Raw genomic sequence first — 17,474 nt, forward strand, 5'->3', positions numbered from 1 at the left:
TCAACAGGCAATGGGAATGAGATCTACATTAGTGACATCAGTTGTACACTATTCAGTAGAAAAAGGATATCAGAAAACAGCAATGCAGCTAGTATAATGACTTAGGATTAATTTATTTGTTCCTTGCAAGATACTATAAAAATGGAGTGGAGCTTTAACTCATTAAGTAGACAAATCAGGAGACCAGGGAGTTGACTACCTTCACTCTGATGTTCACGTACTACCAATTTTAACACCAGGAGCATTTACTATATACTTATATGACTTTCCTAAAACATTATATTCACTTCATTCTAGGTGCTCTGTCCTTATCGTTCTACTCTGCAGCTATAATTTTACAAATAATTTCCATGCTGCTTATATCTGCAAAGTGGTAAAGTCTTAGGATTTTCTACAAAGTCTTCATTTGCCAATAACTTCATTGTCCTGCTAGCGTTTTTTTGAATATTCCATTGTAGGATAACCCAGAACCCTTTAATTTTAACTGAAGTTCTGCCTAGCTGCTTAATAACATGAGCACAATTCTCTCTATATAAAACATGTTCTTAACTGACACGGTAAACAATGCGCGTTGCTTAATAAAATTTTATAAAAGCAACTCCATTGTTTTGAAGGATCTGATAACTCAGCATTCTAAGTGATTATGTGGGTGGGTGGCGTTTTAGAGAATTCCAATGGATGATCTCTACCCACAATTTGGACATCACAAATACCCTTGAAAGCACAATGCTAAGCTGATAGAGATTTTAAAACGTATGTTGCTTGGAATGAAATACTACTGGTAATTTCAGTTAATACTCTCCTAAAGAATGTATAAGTTTGTTGAAAATATCAACAGGAACATATTTTTATAAATGAAATTTTGATATCAACATTTATAGCCACTTTGACACCACAAGGTATAAAAGGGCACATTAATAATTAGTTATACCATTTGTCATCTACACTAGCACCTGCTGAAGACAAGCTGCCAGTTCTCTAATCCTAGTGAGTCCTCCAATAGGAAAGTCAAACTTTTAAAGAAAGGTCACAGAGTGATGAGTTTTAATATCACACTTTAAGGGCATTTTGGCTGTATTTCAACTGGTCCTCACAGTCATATATTTTATGACTTAGGTTAAATTAATACATTGTAAATTAATAGTTGGATTACTATTAAGTTATATGAAAACTAAGACCTAGGTTTTTGATATTAGCATTATGACTATATCTACACACCCACATACAAATATACATACTAGTTTGTCTTCTTAAATATAACCATGAAGTAAAAAGAATAGACATGTTGGTTTCATTTTGAAGGTAAAGAAACTGAGTCGAACTGAGATTAAGCACCCAAGGATATCCAGCTAATGGTGAGAAAATTCTAAGCCTTTTCAAATCTCAGTTCAGTATTCTATTTACTAAACTATATTAGTCCTAAAATCCTTCTATCTTTTTTCAAATCTAATTGCTAAGTATCTTCCATAACCTTCTTTTCTGAAATGTGTTGAAAGAACATTAGTGATACAATAACTGCATCCAAAAGAATGGAAGGTGGTATGATGAGCACTGCAATTTCACAGTCAGCAAATGTCAAAGTTTAACATTCATGTCTGCTTGGATAAGATTTTCTCAATAATGACTAACATTCTGGAACAAAATTTCACTTTCAAATGTTTTAAAAGTGTTTTATAAAGAAAGATGCTTATACACCAAAGGAAATGCGAATCAAGATACCAAAAACATAAAAATAAAGCAATCTTTATAAGCATCTTTTCCCTGGGGTGATAGGAGGAAGAAAGCCTTGTTGATGTTTTGGGACTCTTTAATATGAAACATAAAGGTAAGAAGATTTCTTTCTTTGCTTTGAAGATAAACAGACTTTGCAATAGGCCAAATAATGGCTTCCCAAAGTTGTCCACATCCTAATCCCCAGAGCCAGTGAATATGTTACCTTACACGGCAAAAGGGATTTTGCAGATGCGATTAAGTTAATGATCTTGAGATAGAGAGATTATCCTGGATTATCCAGTTGGGCCCAATGTAATACAGTGTTCCAATGTGGCCACTGTACTGTGCTTATAAGTGAAAAGCAGACACAGGAGAGTCCGAATCAGAGTAAAGCAGCCTGAGAAAGACTTGACTGGCCATTGCTGGCTCTGAAGACAGAAGGGAGCTATAGTCCAAGAAATGTGGGCAGCCTCTAGAAGATAGAAAAGGGGAGAAAACAGATGATCCCTTAGAGCCTCCTGAAGAACCCAACACGTTGATTTTAGCCTTGTGAGAGCCATTTTGGACTTCTGACCTCCAGAGCTGTAAGATAATAAATGTGTGGTTTTAAGCCACCTGACTTGTGGTAATCTGTTCAGAAGTCATAGGGAATTAATACATACCTCTTAGAATTAAAGTCCATGATTAGGAAAGTGAAAGGTATGACTAGAATTTTTGAAGTACTGTTCTTAAATACTTTTCTCTCATGTTTAAACTTTAAACAGGTGATTTTCCATCAACCCAAACATGCTTCCTTATCTATCACATTCACAATTTAGTTTCAGTAACACGAACTCAGATCTTAAAATATTTTTAGAATATACTATTTCTTCAATAAAATTTAGCATTTTAGAAAAGGTGCCAGAAACAGTGCTAAAGATGTTCACAGATTATCCAGGTTTAAAAGTTATCAGTAGAAAAGTCTGCTTACATGAACTCATGTTTTGTCACTTCACTCTTAGAAATCGAATTGACATTAAGTTGGTCATTCTGATCTCTTGCTTTGGAAAAAAAAGTTAGTAAAATTATGTCTAAATCTAAAGTATTTTCCTTAGAACAGCTTCCAAACGATCATACAACCTATCAAACACTGAACCAGTCTACACCAGTATAATATATGTAACAAATAGATTATATAATCTGTAACAAACAGATTTAATCTCAAATTCTGAACAAGAGGAAATATTTCAGCTATGTAAACAGATGGAGTATTTTTGTTATCTAAACTTCTATTAATAAAATCAGATTTTAAAAAAGTAAACTTTAATTTTTAATTAAAAAATGATTTTGACATGTTTGTCTACACTAGCACTGCAGACAGAAATATAATACAAGCCACATATATAATTTAAAATTTTCTAATAACCACATTTAAAAAGTAGAAACAGGTGAGATTAATTTTAACAATGTATTTTATTTAACCCAATATAAACACATATTATTAACATTTCAATATGGTATCAATATTAAAACATTATTAGTGAGATGCTTAACATTCTTTTTTTGTGCTAATTCTGAAATCTGCTGTCCATTTTACCCTTACAGGCACACCTCCGTTTAAACTCTCCAAATTTCAAGTGCTAAATGTGACCACTGTGCTGGGCAATGCAGGTCTCTACACTTTATACTCCTCTAAGTTTGCAGTCCTCAGAGTCCTTCTATATTAAACATTTAAACACACCAGTGTTACATCAGTGATTTACCAGGTATCTTAGCTGACTTCTGGAAATTGAAGAATGGTGTATTTATTAGGTGTATGGTTGTAGTTAAAACTTCTACAAAGTGTGACAGCAATTTCACAGCCTGCCTTGACATCATCAAGGACATATAGGAGCCAAGTAACTGTCACCTTTTTAGTCTGGCCTCAGACTGCAATAAATAACTAGCAATAGAATGAACATTGTAAAAATATTATTAAAATTTGTATAATTTTGGAATTTTTCGATCTCAGAAGAATGAGAAAGAAAATTTACCATGTAACTTTTAAGGGAGAAATCAAAAGCAGACAGATCTCCTGGGTATGGCCAGAACACAGAAATTAAAAAAAAAATAAAAAAATATAAAACTAAAGCCCATAATGGTAACAAAAGAAAAAAAAAAAAAAAACAACTAAGCCCTTCAGAAACACATGCACCGTTAATTCTATTTTAAATATAATAAAAACCATTTCACTTTGACATTACCTATTAAGTTTTACTGAAAGTCAAAAGGCCTACTTACTGTGACTTCCAAAAAAGTATTTTGATAATATTTTGAAAGAAATAAATAATTTCCCTTTGCATGAAATTAAAAGCCATGATAATAGGGAAAACATTACAGCAAATTACTTGTGTCTAAGGAATGGGAATAGAAGTTTTATCTCCCCTAACTACAGCCTAAACTTAAGCCCAACCTAAACCTAGATCCCCATTATTCCAGAAATCTACCTGAGAGAAGTAATGAGAACACATTAAGTAAACATTTGCTAGAATAATTAGAATGTTCCTAGCATAAAGAAAAGATAAATATTTAAGGTGATGGCTATCCCAATTACTCTGATTTGATTATATGAATGTATCAGATTATCACATATACCCTGAAAATATGTACATCTAATATCTATCAATTTTTAAAAAAGAAAAAAAATTGCTAGAAATCTAAATAATTATTGCTGGGCTGTATAATATTTGTAGTCCTTTAGTAGACTTAATAATGAGCACTATCTGAAGAGCTGAACAACTTCAACATATTCAATATTTTAATACATATCCATTCAAGAGAGGATATACCGAAGTATTTTGGCAAAAACTTATAGAAAATGTAAATGTTACAATCTGTGTATTTCTTTATTTAATAAGCTTGATAATTATCACCAAAAATTGTTACGTGGTTGGATGATGGTGAATAAGATGGTAGAAAGTCTGACCCACAATGGAATAACTTTTGAATAAAACAAGTTCTTAATCACTAAAAGTTTCTAGCAGAGAATGCAAGGTCAAGAATACAGGGGGCTGAACTAGGCGACCATTTTGGGTTATGTTTTAAGGTTCTATATGAGAAAGTAAGACTAGAAGGATACATGAGAATATCAGTAGTGCACATTTCTCTTTAATAAACTATGTATTTTTTTCTTTATACTTTTCATTAAGCATCATGTTTTCCTTTTCAAAGACTGCTTTTTTAAGATGTTACCCAAAGGATATATAAGGAGAGTAAATAGTTTATCATTCAAACTGGGACATTCTGAGAGAGAAAGGGGTCATTTATTAATAATTATGCTATGATAACAGGTGTAAATTGGGGCTAGCCTGGATAAGCCAGGACATATGGTCACTCTAGGCATTATCTTATTATTCGTGTTAATAATCTGTCATTACTGGTGAAATCTGGAGAATTAACAAAGCTACATAAACTCATATAATAATTTTCTAGGTTCTATGTGAATAAATTAGTTAATTTTTTGGCAGGAATACCACTTTCCATCATGTATTTTAATAGTACATTTTTAAAAGCCTAGTCTATCTCTGTTTCAGTTAATCAAAAAAACTTAGATACAGGTGATTCTATGTTTTATAAAGGATTAGGGAGTAAAAAGACTAAAATTCACGTGAAATAATTTAAATATATATGTATGCATGTGTGTGCACAAATATGATATATATTCATTCTATAATCTAAGTAAGCCAAATATAGAATATGAAGGCAAAAGAAGGAAAAAAGGAAAAAACTAGTCAACAACTAAGAAAAAACTACTATAGAGTAATTCTACTCTAAAGGCAAGCTGGAAAAAGAAGAATACTGGCAGACAAGGAGGAAATGAGCATGGCAGTGGAACACCGTTTACTTATGTTTTCAATTGGGTATATCCTAAAACCCTGGGTGATGGTCTTATTATACAAAATAAGATATGGTATGGAGTTGCTTTTTGCTTTGGAACAATTTGATTAAACCCTGTTTTACATTAAGTATTGCTATCTTAGAGTTATTTTGTGACTAGTTTTTCCATTACTGCTCTAAAAAAATTCAGTAAAGCTAATTTTAAACAGAAAAGCACTCTGTTTAAAAGTTAGAGGAACTCTTAACTAAACAATAGGACTATATAAAGCCTCCTTTTCTCTGGTTCTTTTCAAAATACGCTGTAATTTTACAGTCAACCCCAAACATATAAAAGGATTAAGAAACTAAACTTAATTCACAAAACAAAAAGTGCTCATTAATTTCTCTTAGGTGGATCCCAGAGGAGGCATCTATGGGTTTGATTCCAAAATAAATCTCTATTAGGAGCCTCAGAACAGTTCCAAGGGCACCCATTCCAGCAAATAACTTTAGGTAGCAGTTAAGAAAGCTTCGAAGGACAAAAACAAGGTTTTGTATCAGTCCTTGAAGGCAGATTCAGGGCAATTCTGAATTCTGTGTTTTGTTTTTAAAACATTTACCAATTAGTACACAGTCTGTGCACCCTTTAGCAGCCCAAAGAAAAATGGGGCAGTGAGGACACAGCATCAAGCTGACAGAAGCAGCCTATGCTTTTAGATTTCTCAAAGAGAAAGCTCACGTCATTACTTTCAAATGAAAGTTACATGAGAGAAGTAATTGGATCAGGTAAATTTAAAAAAATGTGGGGCCAGGATGCGGTGGCTCACACCTGTAATCCCGGCACTGTGGGAAGCCAAGGCGGGCAGATCACTTGAGACCAGGAGTTTGAGACCAGCCTGGCCAACATGGTGAAACTCTATCTGTACTAAAAATACCAAAAATTAGCTAGGGGTGGTAGTGTGCGCCTGTTATCCCAGCTACTCGGGAAGCTGAGGCACAAGAATTGCTTGAACCCAGGAGGCGGAGGTTGCAGTGAGTCAAGACTGTGCCAATGCAACTTTAGCCTGGGCAACAGAGCGAGACTCTGCCTCAAAAAAAAAAAAAGAAAAGAAAAGAAAAGAAAGAAAAAGAATTGGTAGCAGGCAAATCCTTAAAGTCAATGAAAGAGGCCTTAAGAAAGATCAATTTCCTTTGCTTCACAATAATTCAAACAAATTATTTTCTTGGTAAGGAGTAAGTCCTCAATGCCTGATGAAACTACATTGGCCTTCTAGTTGTTAGACTCTAGTTAAGAATATTTTAAGTACATACACTTAACAACTAAAAATATTTAAAACTACCAGATAGTAGTTTACAGAGTGGCCAAATATCTCCATATATTTATTTTACACTCATGTGCTTCTTATCTCTAAACCACTGTCATTTTCCCACCTTGTAGCTAAAAAAGATCACATAAAATAAACACAAACAATGCAACAAAGGAACAGAAATCCATTGTAAGAAAAATTATAAGCATAAATAGTTTACTGGTTGCAGTCTGAATAGACTTCACTTTAAAAAATACTTACCAAGTGCTGGAGAAAGTTCTGTATAGGCATATTAATCATTTTTGTTTTAACTGAAAACTGGAAGCTTAGAGTATAATTACCCCTTTAATAGTTAACAAATAATTGTTATAGTCAGAATTAAACACTTTTAGTGTTGATACATTCTACAAAGGAAGGGAATAATAATAAGTAGCATTAGAACAGCACATACATTTTTATGTGTACAGATGGGGGCAGGAGGTATATAAACTCTGTTATCAATTCCCAAAGTATGGTGAATTTGGAGTATGAAATTGGAGAGGTAAATATCAGCTCATTTATTGGCTTTATTTAGCTTTCCCTCAAATTACATGTTTAAGAGATTTAACCACAGCCAAAAGCTATTTTCAAAGTTCAGCAGAGATGACCAAATGAAAATTAACTAAAAAATTGCTCTAACCTAACAAATGAAAGTAGCAACAGCAAGGTAAATATTTATAGGCTTGGCTATGGCTGATGGTTTCAGTAGGATGTATTTCATTTAATAAGCAGTGAGAAAACTCTCAAGTAACATGTCCAAATATTCAGTTCATCAAATACTTTTTTTTTTTTTCACAACACCACTGTAAGTCTTTGCCATTCCCTTGTTCCTAAAAACATTGCTGTTTCTTTTAATGCATGGAAATTCTAAATCATACAGATTGGGAATTTAAAATAGTAAATGGGGAAATATTTTTTTTTTTTTTTTTTTTGAGACAGTCTTGCTCTGTCACCCAGGCTGGAGTGCAGTGGCGCAATCTCGGCTCACTGTAACCTCTGCCTCCTGGGTTCAAGTGATTCTCCTGCCTCAGCCTCCCGAGTAGCTGGGATTACAGGCGTGTGCCACCAGGCCTGGCAAATTTTTGTATTTTTAGCAGAGACAGAGTTTCACCATGTTGGCCAGGCTGGTCTCGAACTCCTGACCTCAGGTGATCCACCCGCCTCAGCCTCCCAAAGTGCTGGGATTACAGGCGTGAGCCACTGCGCCCAGCCTAATAGGGGAAATCAATTTTAATTAAAAATTTCAGTTCTTATATAGAACACATTTAGAGGAAAATACACACGTAAAAGTACACACTTACTACTTTCATTCTTATGCAAAAAAAACTAACTCACTGTATTTGTGATTTAGGTGACTCTACATCCTGAGGATTGCCTAAGTGGGTAGAACTTAAGGAGATCAGTTCATACTGAATTCCTCAGTTATTGCTCACTCTGTTTAAGTCTTGTCACAATTTTCAAAAGAGACTGTAAGTTAACTGAATAATCAAAACATTAAATTTGTTCTAAGTATGCTGTTTTGAAGTTGGATTTTGGTTGAATTGTTCTGATAGAATTCAGAATAGAATTCTCGTAGAATTTCACTTTATTTAGTCTTTGCACTTTTCCTTTAAACGGAGAAAGCTGAGGCCGAATTTAAGGCTCATAAAGCACTGTCATCTCCTACATCCTGTGTTCTTTACGTCCCACTCTTCCCTCAACCTTCTCTGCTTCTTACTTCATCACCCTTCCACCCCCATATAAGTATCAGAATAAAGTTTGGCCATGTGGTAGCTTATTTTTAGAGATAATCTAAACCAAGGTGGATAATTAGGATACTTTTATGCAGGCTTGAAAACAGCTTATGTTTTCTGAATACTTGCTATTTAAAATAACATAAAACTCAAAAAGAAATCAAGCACACTTGACACTGAAATGGAGCTTACCTTAGAGCCACGTTCATTAAAGATTATTTCTACATCTAGGATTTTGCCAAACTGCTGCAGAGATAAAAATAAAAATGTTTACTTATGGTCAGGTTTTTATCCACATATTTTGTTCTCTTCTGAAATGGGAATAGTTTATTTTTCTTCTTCAGTAAACTACTTATTTAACTTCTATATTTGTATTTGTTAGTAAGTTCCAATACCAGTTTCTGATTTTTCCTCGTCGCTGAGCTGACAGTTTCTCCTTTCTCAGTTCACTCACTCAGGCAATTTATCCACCTCTGTGTGTGGAAGCTGTTGTCCAAAGTTATTCACAGTGTTAGCCCACTAGATATTTCATGTGGACAAGAACTTGGAATTTTCCTAACTACATCTCTTAGTTTTTAAAACAGTCTCAGATTTAAAAAGCAAATCCTAGTAAGTAGAATAATATACTATAGAAGGCTGTTACCCTCCTTTTTTTTATACAAGCAAAGTATATTCACTATATAAAAAGCAGAAAATATAAACAAAAGGAAAAGGGAAAACAGAAAATAAAGATAATCTGCAATCCTATCATCGTAATGCTTTAGTACACAGCATTCCAGGCTTTCCCTCAGGCATGTAGAGGTAAGTAACTATAGACATCAGATGCATTCTACAATTTGCTTTAAAAAAAAAAAAAAAGATGGAGTCTTGAACTGTCACCCAGGCTGGAGTCCAGTGGCACGATCTTGGCTCTCTGTAACCTCTGCCTCCTGGGTTCAAGCTATTCTCCTGCCTCAGCCTCTTGAGTAGCTGTGATTACGGGTGCCTGCCATCACGTCCAGCTAATTTTTGTATTTTTAGTAGAGGGGGGGGTTTCACCGTGTTGGCCAGGCTGGTCTCGAACTCCTGACTTCATGTGATCTGCAAGCCTCAGCCTGCCAAAGCATATATTGCTTTTATTTTTTAACTTAGCAATAGATTGTGAACAACTATCCGAGTCAATATATAACTGTGTTACCCCTTCTATAGGCTACATGCTATTCACCACTTTAATATTTCTACAACAACATCAAGAATATTTTAAATAACCACTTTCTTTGGTAATTCTTTAAACATTTTAACAATCAGAAAAGCAAACAAAAACTAAAGACACAAAGCCTAAACTCTACTGTTAGGTAGCTAAATAGCTGACTAGAGGGTTATACAAAACACAATGATTATTTAGGGGGAAAGTATATATAAAAAGAGACAAAACTGTTTTAATCAATGCTTGGATGAAATGAATTGAAGGTATATGCAGAAAATTTCCAGATATCTTTTTGGCTTATATTTCCCTCTGAGTATTGGAGTCCTACCTGATTATCTACTTCACTTGGGTTTCAAACCAGACTTTGGGAAATGAGAAAAAAAACTGAAAAATGGAAAGAGCAAAACAGAAATCATGCTGTTCCATTGGACTGAATCACCTACTATCTTTATCAAAAAACTTGTATTAATAACCCAAGTTTTCCACAGTAAGACATCTTGGTTTGGTTTAATAGAAGAATCACGGAAAAAGGAAAATGTTTTATTTTAGATGGGAGGGCATTTATGCTTATCCTATAAAACTAAGATTTGTATGGTGCTTTGGAGTTTGTTTTGTTTTATATTTTCTAATGCATTCTTATATCCTTCTGGAGTAAGGATCACACTCCTTTTATGGTTAAGAAGAATGAGGCTAAAAGAAGCTATTTGTCAAGTTTATGAAGCTAATGAAATGGAGCATGGATGCCTGCTCTTTACCAATGTTACTGTTCTTCTAAGTAATAGAGAGTCACAATGTGGAAGAAAATAAAGCAACTAGGTATCTCTGGTAAGGAAAAAATTATTTCTTTTGCACTTTATGCCTTATGAGAAGGGCATAATACATTTCAAGAAGTCACTAACTGGCCTAGGCAGATCTGCAATGGACACTATTTTTCTGACTCAAGAGAAAACACACTTCTGGCAGATGAGAATGTACTCCATTCTCACAGACCTCCAGAGACTAAGATTTTATATAAGCTCTAATAATTCAGTAGAGAACCTAATAACTCATGCTCCCGAGAAGTTTCTTCTGCGAAACCCAAGTCCTTTATGCTGCCCTTTATTTTCTGTTGCTCTCTTCTCAGAAAAAATGGAAAATATCTGGTTACCATTTTCTGTGTAAAAGCTCTTCAAATACTTCAAGAACATCATTAAATCTCAACTCTGGCCTTCTCTTTAGTGCAGAAAATACATCCAAGTAGTCAGCTATAAATGACAGAATTTTGCCCCAGTGTCTTGTCACCATGAAGTGGCCACAACCAAGACTTAAAGAGGAGCATCTGCTTTTCTAATAAAGTACCAGGCAGCTATCCTAGTGGAATTTAAAAAAGAAAACAAACAAACAAACAAAAAAAAAACAAAAAAACTACTGATTATCTCTGGGTTAAGAGTTTGGTCAAATTCATAAAGCAATAACAAGCAGGCTCAGAAAAAATTAAGATCCTTAGCAGCCATTCACTAACTTCCCAACAACTCAAATCTTTGCAATTTAACTTTTTTTCATGATCGTGATTCAGGAGGAAATAAACAGTTGAAAGAATACATCAGAGGTAGCAAACCAATCCTCTACAATGATTTTAGATATTGGTCTTGACACTGTGCAGTATGAGCAACAAAGTATTATAAAAACAAAACATTGAGGTACTGTTTTCACAAATGTTATTTCATTTAATTTATAACACTCTGAAAGGTAGACATTACTGTCTCTATGTTTATAAATATGATATTTAAATTCAAAAAGGTTACATGAATTCCAAAGTTCACACGCGAATAGAATTTGAACCCAGGCTCTTTGACTCCAAAATCTATACTCTTTCCACTTCAATAAGCCACCTCTAAACCTGTATTCTCTACATTGTGAATCTTTTTAGACATTACAAAGCTAAGTAGAGAGTGGCAATAACGCATCCCTGAACCTAGTTTCTTTGGTCTTGGAGTTGAGGGAGATAAGAGGAGAGGAAGGCAGTATTGAGCTGGGCTTATATGGAAGGTAAAGAAAAAACAAAGAAGGCGACAGGATGAATAAGCAATGGTTCCCAAACTTATGTACACATTAGTATCAGCTGGGGATCTTGTAAACATACCAAAGCCCAAGCCACACTCCAGGCCAATTAAATCACAACCCTAGAATGTCAGACATAGGCATCAATATTTTTTAAGCTTCCCAGGTAATTTCCAGTGTGCAAACAAGTTTAGGAATCATTGCTCTAAAAGAATGTGCATGTTTGTTCTTTCAGATGAAACTAAGCATATTATTGGTATGTTTACTGAGTTTGGTAGGTGAGTAGGGTGACCATCCTGGTTTCAGCACTGAAAGTCTCACATCACAAGAAACCCCTCAGTCACAGCAAGCTGGGTCATATCGCCACCTTACGTGTGCGGCCACCTGCAAGACTATGTCTACAGCAGACTGGATGACAGAAAAAGGCTTCTAAAGACTGATGAAAAGATTGATTTACCTCAGGTTCTTTCAATCTATTTGTAGTTTAATCCTAAAGTAATAATGACTAATAACACATCTGGGGGATTAAAATCTACTTTAATTGTAAAATCCATAAAAAGACTTCAGAGACTTACCCCAAACATCTGCCGGAGGTCAGGGTCCCGGAAGCGGAAAGGAATATTAGAGACATGCAGCCGTTTCGGGGTAGATTTACTCTCTGAATTTTCACTACTTTGTGTCTGTGACTGCTGGCCGTCTGTCTGTGCTCCACCTTCTGTCTGCTAAGCAAAGAAATAAAGAATGAAAAATATACACAATTACTTTAAAATAATTAAAGTTATCCCCCCACAGCAATCATCCCCAAACAGGGTATGTTTAAGCAAAAATCACAGTAGTCCCTTCAAAGACAAAAGCAACAACAACAACAGCAACAACAAAACACAAAGATGCTATTAATGTTCTAAATGCTACCGTCTACAAACAAAATGTTGGTGTTTTGAGTATTTATAGTATGCTAACAAAATGGGAGCTAACGAACACGGACGTACTAAGTGACTTGCCCAAGATCACATGGAGATACATTAGGATCTGAAGATACAGAAATAGTTCCTTCATTCTTAGACTCTTAGAACTTTCTATTTTTAAGATATTCCTATTTTGAAAATAGAGTCTGTTGTACTTAGTTATGGAGGTCACTTCATTTTTTGGTCTATGATCTCAGGCTCTCTCAAGGAAATGAAATAAGGAAATATTTTTATATTTCATTCCCTCTATTAGCTCTAGAGTTATTACTACTATGTTGCCAAAGTATTATAATGATATTATTTATGAAGAGGAAAAACCTAGCAACAACTGAAGAAGCTTCTTTTTTTTGGAGACAGAGTCTCGCTCTGTCGCCCAGGCTCGAGTGCAGTGGTGCGATCTCGGGTCACTGCAAGCTCCGCTTCCCGGGTTCACGCCATTCTCCTGCCTCAGCCTCCCGAGTAGCTGGGACTATAGGTGCCTGCCACCACGCCCGTCTAATTTTTTGTATTTTTGGTAGAGACGGGGTTTCACCCTGTTAGCCAGGATGGTCTTGATCTCCTGACCTTCTGATCCGCCCACCTTGGCCTTCCAAAGTGTTGGGATTACAGGTGTGAGCCACCGTGCCTGGCCAAGAAGCTTCTTACTCTGAAACAAATCTGTAATCTCCTCCCTAACTTATGCAATTCCAGCTAACTTTAGTACAGGGGAACCCAACCTTCTGCAGCCCAGAGCAAACTGCATTGAGAGAATCTAACTGTTGGAAAAGGCTTTAGAGACCCTGACTCATCTGCTAATTAGCATAAAAATGCAAGATTTCCACATAACCACAGTTAAAGAGTATAAATGAGTGTGGGTATGCATTTATTTATTTATTTTTTACTTTTTGCACTCATTTTAATGGGTTGTGCATGGTAACCCAGTACGCTCACACATGCACACAAGAATCACATGCAGAAATCAAAGTTTCAAGACAAGACAGCTACTGTATGTGCCTGCACTCTGGTATTTTCTAGTTTGTTTTCCTTTTTCTTAACTAGCATAACCCAGTAAATTGAATTTACAACCCAAGAGGTCACAGCCTAAGGACCGGAAAACAGTGAACTAAACAACCTCTTTGAGCACTCTGGTGCTTCCAGAAAACCATGTTTTTGCTGCAGCATCCTCAGCACCATTCCACAAGGAGGGAGGCAACTCATCCCAAGTTCCCATGTTACACAGGAGGAGACAGAACAGGGAGCTCTCCGTGGGCCACCCCATTAAGCCAGTCGGAGCACTTGGACTCAGATCTCCCAAACTTCATGTGATTTCCACTCAATCACGCTGCCTTTCCACGTGGCTTTTAAAATCATTGCTAAGCCTTGTTTCCACGATGCCACACTCAAGTTTTAAGTGAAAATCTATTACAAAATAAAAACTTTTTTTGGAAACTATACTGCTGCAGAAAAAGCACACATCAAGAGTCTGCATTTTGGGTGCAGTGGGTGGGAAGAACCTACAACATGAGGTCTACAGGGTAGCTGCTTTTCAAAAGCGAGTTTGGGGGGCCACAGCGTGGAGAGGGGGACCACTAGAATGGTCACTGAACAGTCATTTGCTGTTCTCCAATCAGGAAACTCCAGCAGCTGCAGAGAACATCCGGAATCAGAAGTGAACACCTGAGTAACGACCTTCCGGGCCATAAAGATGGTCTTCTGATGAGACAGCCAGGGCCCCCAGACACCACGTGTCCTGCATGGAATCACTGATTGGCCAATAGCAGGGCCCACAAGGAAGCCTGGAACTTTCAAGGACGGCCCCACACTACTCTAAAAATGTTTCCACCACCAATACCCGCTTGAATGGGCCCATGCCTGTAAGGAAGGCACTATCAACTCACACCAATTCCAAAGGAAGAAATCCAGGCTCAGGGGCTTCCCAGTGAAGACAGGGACACCCCCCTGAAAACCACACCCTAGACTAGAGTGCATGGTCCTCTGCTGGACAGACCCCGTGGCCCGTCCTCAGGATGCCAGAACAGGCTGCTCAGTCACATGCGCTGAAGGGGGCAGGGACGGGCACTGGGAGATCCTGCCTGTGCAGAAAAAGTCCTCCCAGGAAGCAAACCACATTTCCAATCTGGTGAATCACGCTCAGTAAAATAAAATCCAGGCCAATCAGCTATGCCTTCAACTCAAAAGGAATCTGAAGAGTACATAAGTTAGTTACACATTGTCACCAAAGCAGTTAGGGAGAGCTTCTGAGATGCTGAAAACCAAGGGAAAGGGGATGGAGATGAACAAAAATGATCTCATTAAGCCAGAGGCAGGCAAAGTCACACCACTTCTGGAAAAGTGTAACAATAAGGCAAGAACTCAGGTTCCCAGGGAGAGGGACATGGGCTGAGGGTGACTTGGTGCCTGCAGGCAAATTCCTTAACCTCCCTGCCCTCCTGGCACCTCATGCCCGACATAGCCTCTGGTATTGGGAGTGGTGCGGTATCAGACGGCTGCTCTCCTTCAGGCCAGCCTTGCTGTCCACGCAGGGAGGCAGGCAGGCAGGCAGTCACTCAGGTAGAAGACTTTCTAAGGCTTCCACTGCCCAACGGCTGCACGGGCATCCTTCAACGAAGACAGATGCTTGGTGGCCACTATCCCCATTCCTCTTCAATCTCATCCTCCTTGTGGTTTTAGATGCCGCGGACCAAGTCCTGCAGGTTCTTGTCGAACATGCAGTCGATGATGCCCTTCACCATCTTGAGGGCCATGGTGGTGGCCCATGGGCTTTTGCCCCGGGAGGCCCGCAGCTGGTTGCCGTGAGAGGGCCCGGGGGCCGCGACCACCGCCGGCAGATTGCTGTGCTGCCGGCCGCTGCAGTGGGGCAGGCTCCTAGGCCAGGGCAGTGGCAGGGTTTGAGGACCGCGACAGAGGTGGCGACCCACTCCACAGAGGGCGCGATCCCACTCCAGGCCTCTTGCAAAGGGTGGACATGCATTTATTTATTTTTATTTTATTATTATTTTTTTCCAATTGAGACAGTGTCTCACTCTGTCACCCAGGCTGAAGTATAATAGCGAGATCAAAACTCACTGCACCCTCAACCTCCTGGGTTCAAGTGATCCTCCCACCTCAGCCTCCCGAATGGCTGGCACTACAGGTACGCACCATCACACCCAGATGAATATGCATTTTTAATCATGAATCTCTTTTGCAACATCCCAGGCATGCATTTATCTAATTATTTTTTTTCACTAAATCCTCAAAAAAGTTATGTTGAGAAAATTTTTGATAAGTATCTAACAGGTGTGACACATTCTAGGCGTGCAATTTTGAAGTATTCATCTGGCAATCGAAGAGCCTTGTGTTTTTACTATTCCCTATGAAGTGCATGCCAAACCCGATGGCTTGCTGAGCTGATTAAACCAACATACTTTTAAAACAGGAGTGGAACTTGCTGTTCTTATTCTCTCAAATGAGATAGAAGTGAGTCCCCAACAGATTCTTCTAGGTGACAGGATGCATCCCCTCCCTTTGACTTTCAGGCTAAAACAAGCTGTGAATCAGAGATACTTCTGGCTCAGAGATGTTGGCAACCATCTTGAAATGAAGTTTGAAACTTTAAAATATAAAGGATAATCAGGAATAAACTCCAAATGAATACCAGCTTTTCACGTGTCAATTTAAGTGATGGCAGCTTTTTATCTCATTCCATTCAGGCCTTGCAGATGGCTTAAATGTGCAATGATTCATGTGATATAAAAATAGCAGAAAAGGGAAGAGCTACGAAGCAATGTTCTGTGAAAGTGTACGGTTTTCAATCATCAGTCTTGGCACAATGCAGACTAAATAACACAAATCCCATTTAAAGATGAAACTCACTAAGTTACTAAAACAGCATCAAGCAAACCAACATGCAGTCAAAGCAACAAACATCAATTACAACTAATGCTCATTCAAGCACCTTCAAACTTGCCTCTTAACATCTCACAGTTGGATCACATAAAACTTTATCTTCAAACTTTAAAACCACCAGATCTGGTCTGCAAGATGACAATGTATCACTCTGAGGAAAGTTAAAAAGACTGATTCCACAAACTCCAAATTACACTTTTTTTTTTTTTTTTTTTTTTTTAGTTTCTTTTTTTTTTTTATTATTATACTTTAAGTTTTAGGGTACATGTGCACATTGTGCAGGTTAGTTACATATGTATACATGTGCCATGCTGGTGCGCTGCACCCACTAACTCGTCATCTAGCATTAGGTATATCTCCCAATGCTATCCCTCCCCCCTCCCCCCACCCCACAACAGTCCCCAGAGTGTGATATTCCCCTTCCTGTGTCCATGTGATCTCATTGTTCAATTCCCACCTATGAGTGAGAATATGCGGTGTTTGGTTTTTTGTTCTTGCCATAGTTTACTGAGAATGATGGTTTCCAACACTTTTATATATAACTTTATATGTAGCCCATGCAATCTGTCACAGTGTATGTGAAGTGGCAGGATAAATGAAAACTAATGATTACTTCAAAGTATGTTGCCCAAGGTGCTTATCTGTAGCTCTTGATAGTTCTTTGCTTCTCTGAAGACACAATTTAAGATCAGAAGCAAGACTGGTTAATTTTGCAGCTTGTAGTGAACACCCGTTCCCCTTGTTTTTAAGTATGAAATCTTTAATTCTA

At 37.3% G+C, this 17,474-nt stretch overlaps 1 protein-coding gene across 32 annotated transcripts in view; it reads right to left on the bottom strand.

The window, feature by feature from the left end:
• Nucleotides 1-17,474, bottom strand: part of RBFOX2 (RNA binding fox-1 homolog 2) — a 291,710-nt gene that overhangs the window by 30,458 nt on the left and 243,778 nt on the right. For 16 of the 32 annotated variants that reach the window (XM_055374527.2, XM_055374533.2, XM_055374531.2 and 13 more), the window contains 2 exons: nucleotides 12,428-12,571; nucleotides 8,819-8,872 (listed from right to left, as the gene is read on the bottom strand). In XM_055374527.2, coding sequence (XP_055230502.1) covers nucleotides 8,819-8,872; nucleotides 12,428-12,571 — 198 coding nt within the window. Of the gene's footprint in view, nucleotides 1-8,818; nucleotides 8,873-12,427; nucleotides 12,575-17,474 lie in introns of all 32 variants that reach the window. The other 16 variants (XM_055374523.2, XM_055374530.2, XM_055374524.2 and 13 more) reach the window with 1 other exon arrangement.

This window comes from Gorilla gorilla, chromosome 23 (assembly GCF_029281585.2).
Source record: "Gorilla gorilla gorilla isolate KB3781 chromosome 23, NHGRI_mGorGor1-v2.1_pri, whole genome shotgun sequence".
Classification (NCBI taxonomy): domain Eukaryota; kingdom Metazoa; phylum Chordata; class Mammalia; order Primates; family Hominidae; genus Gorilla; species Gorilla gorilla.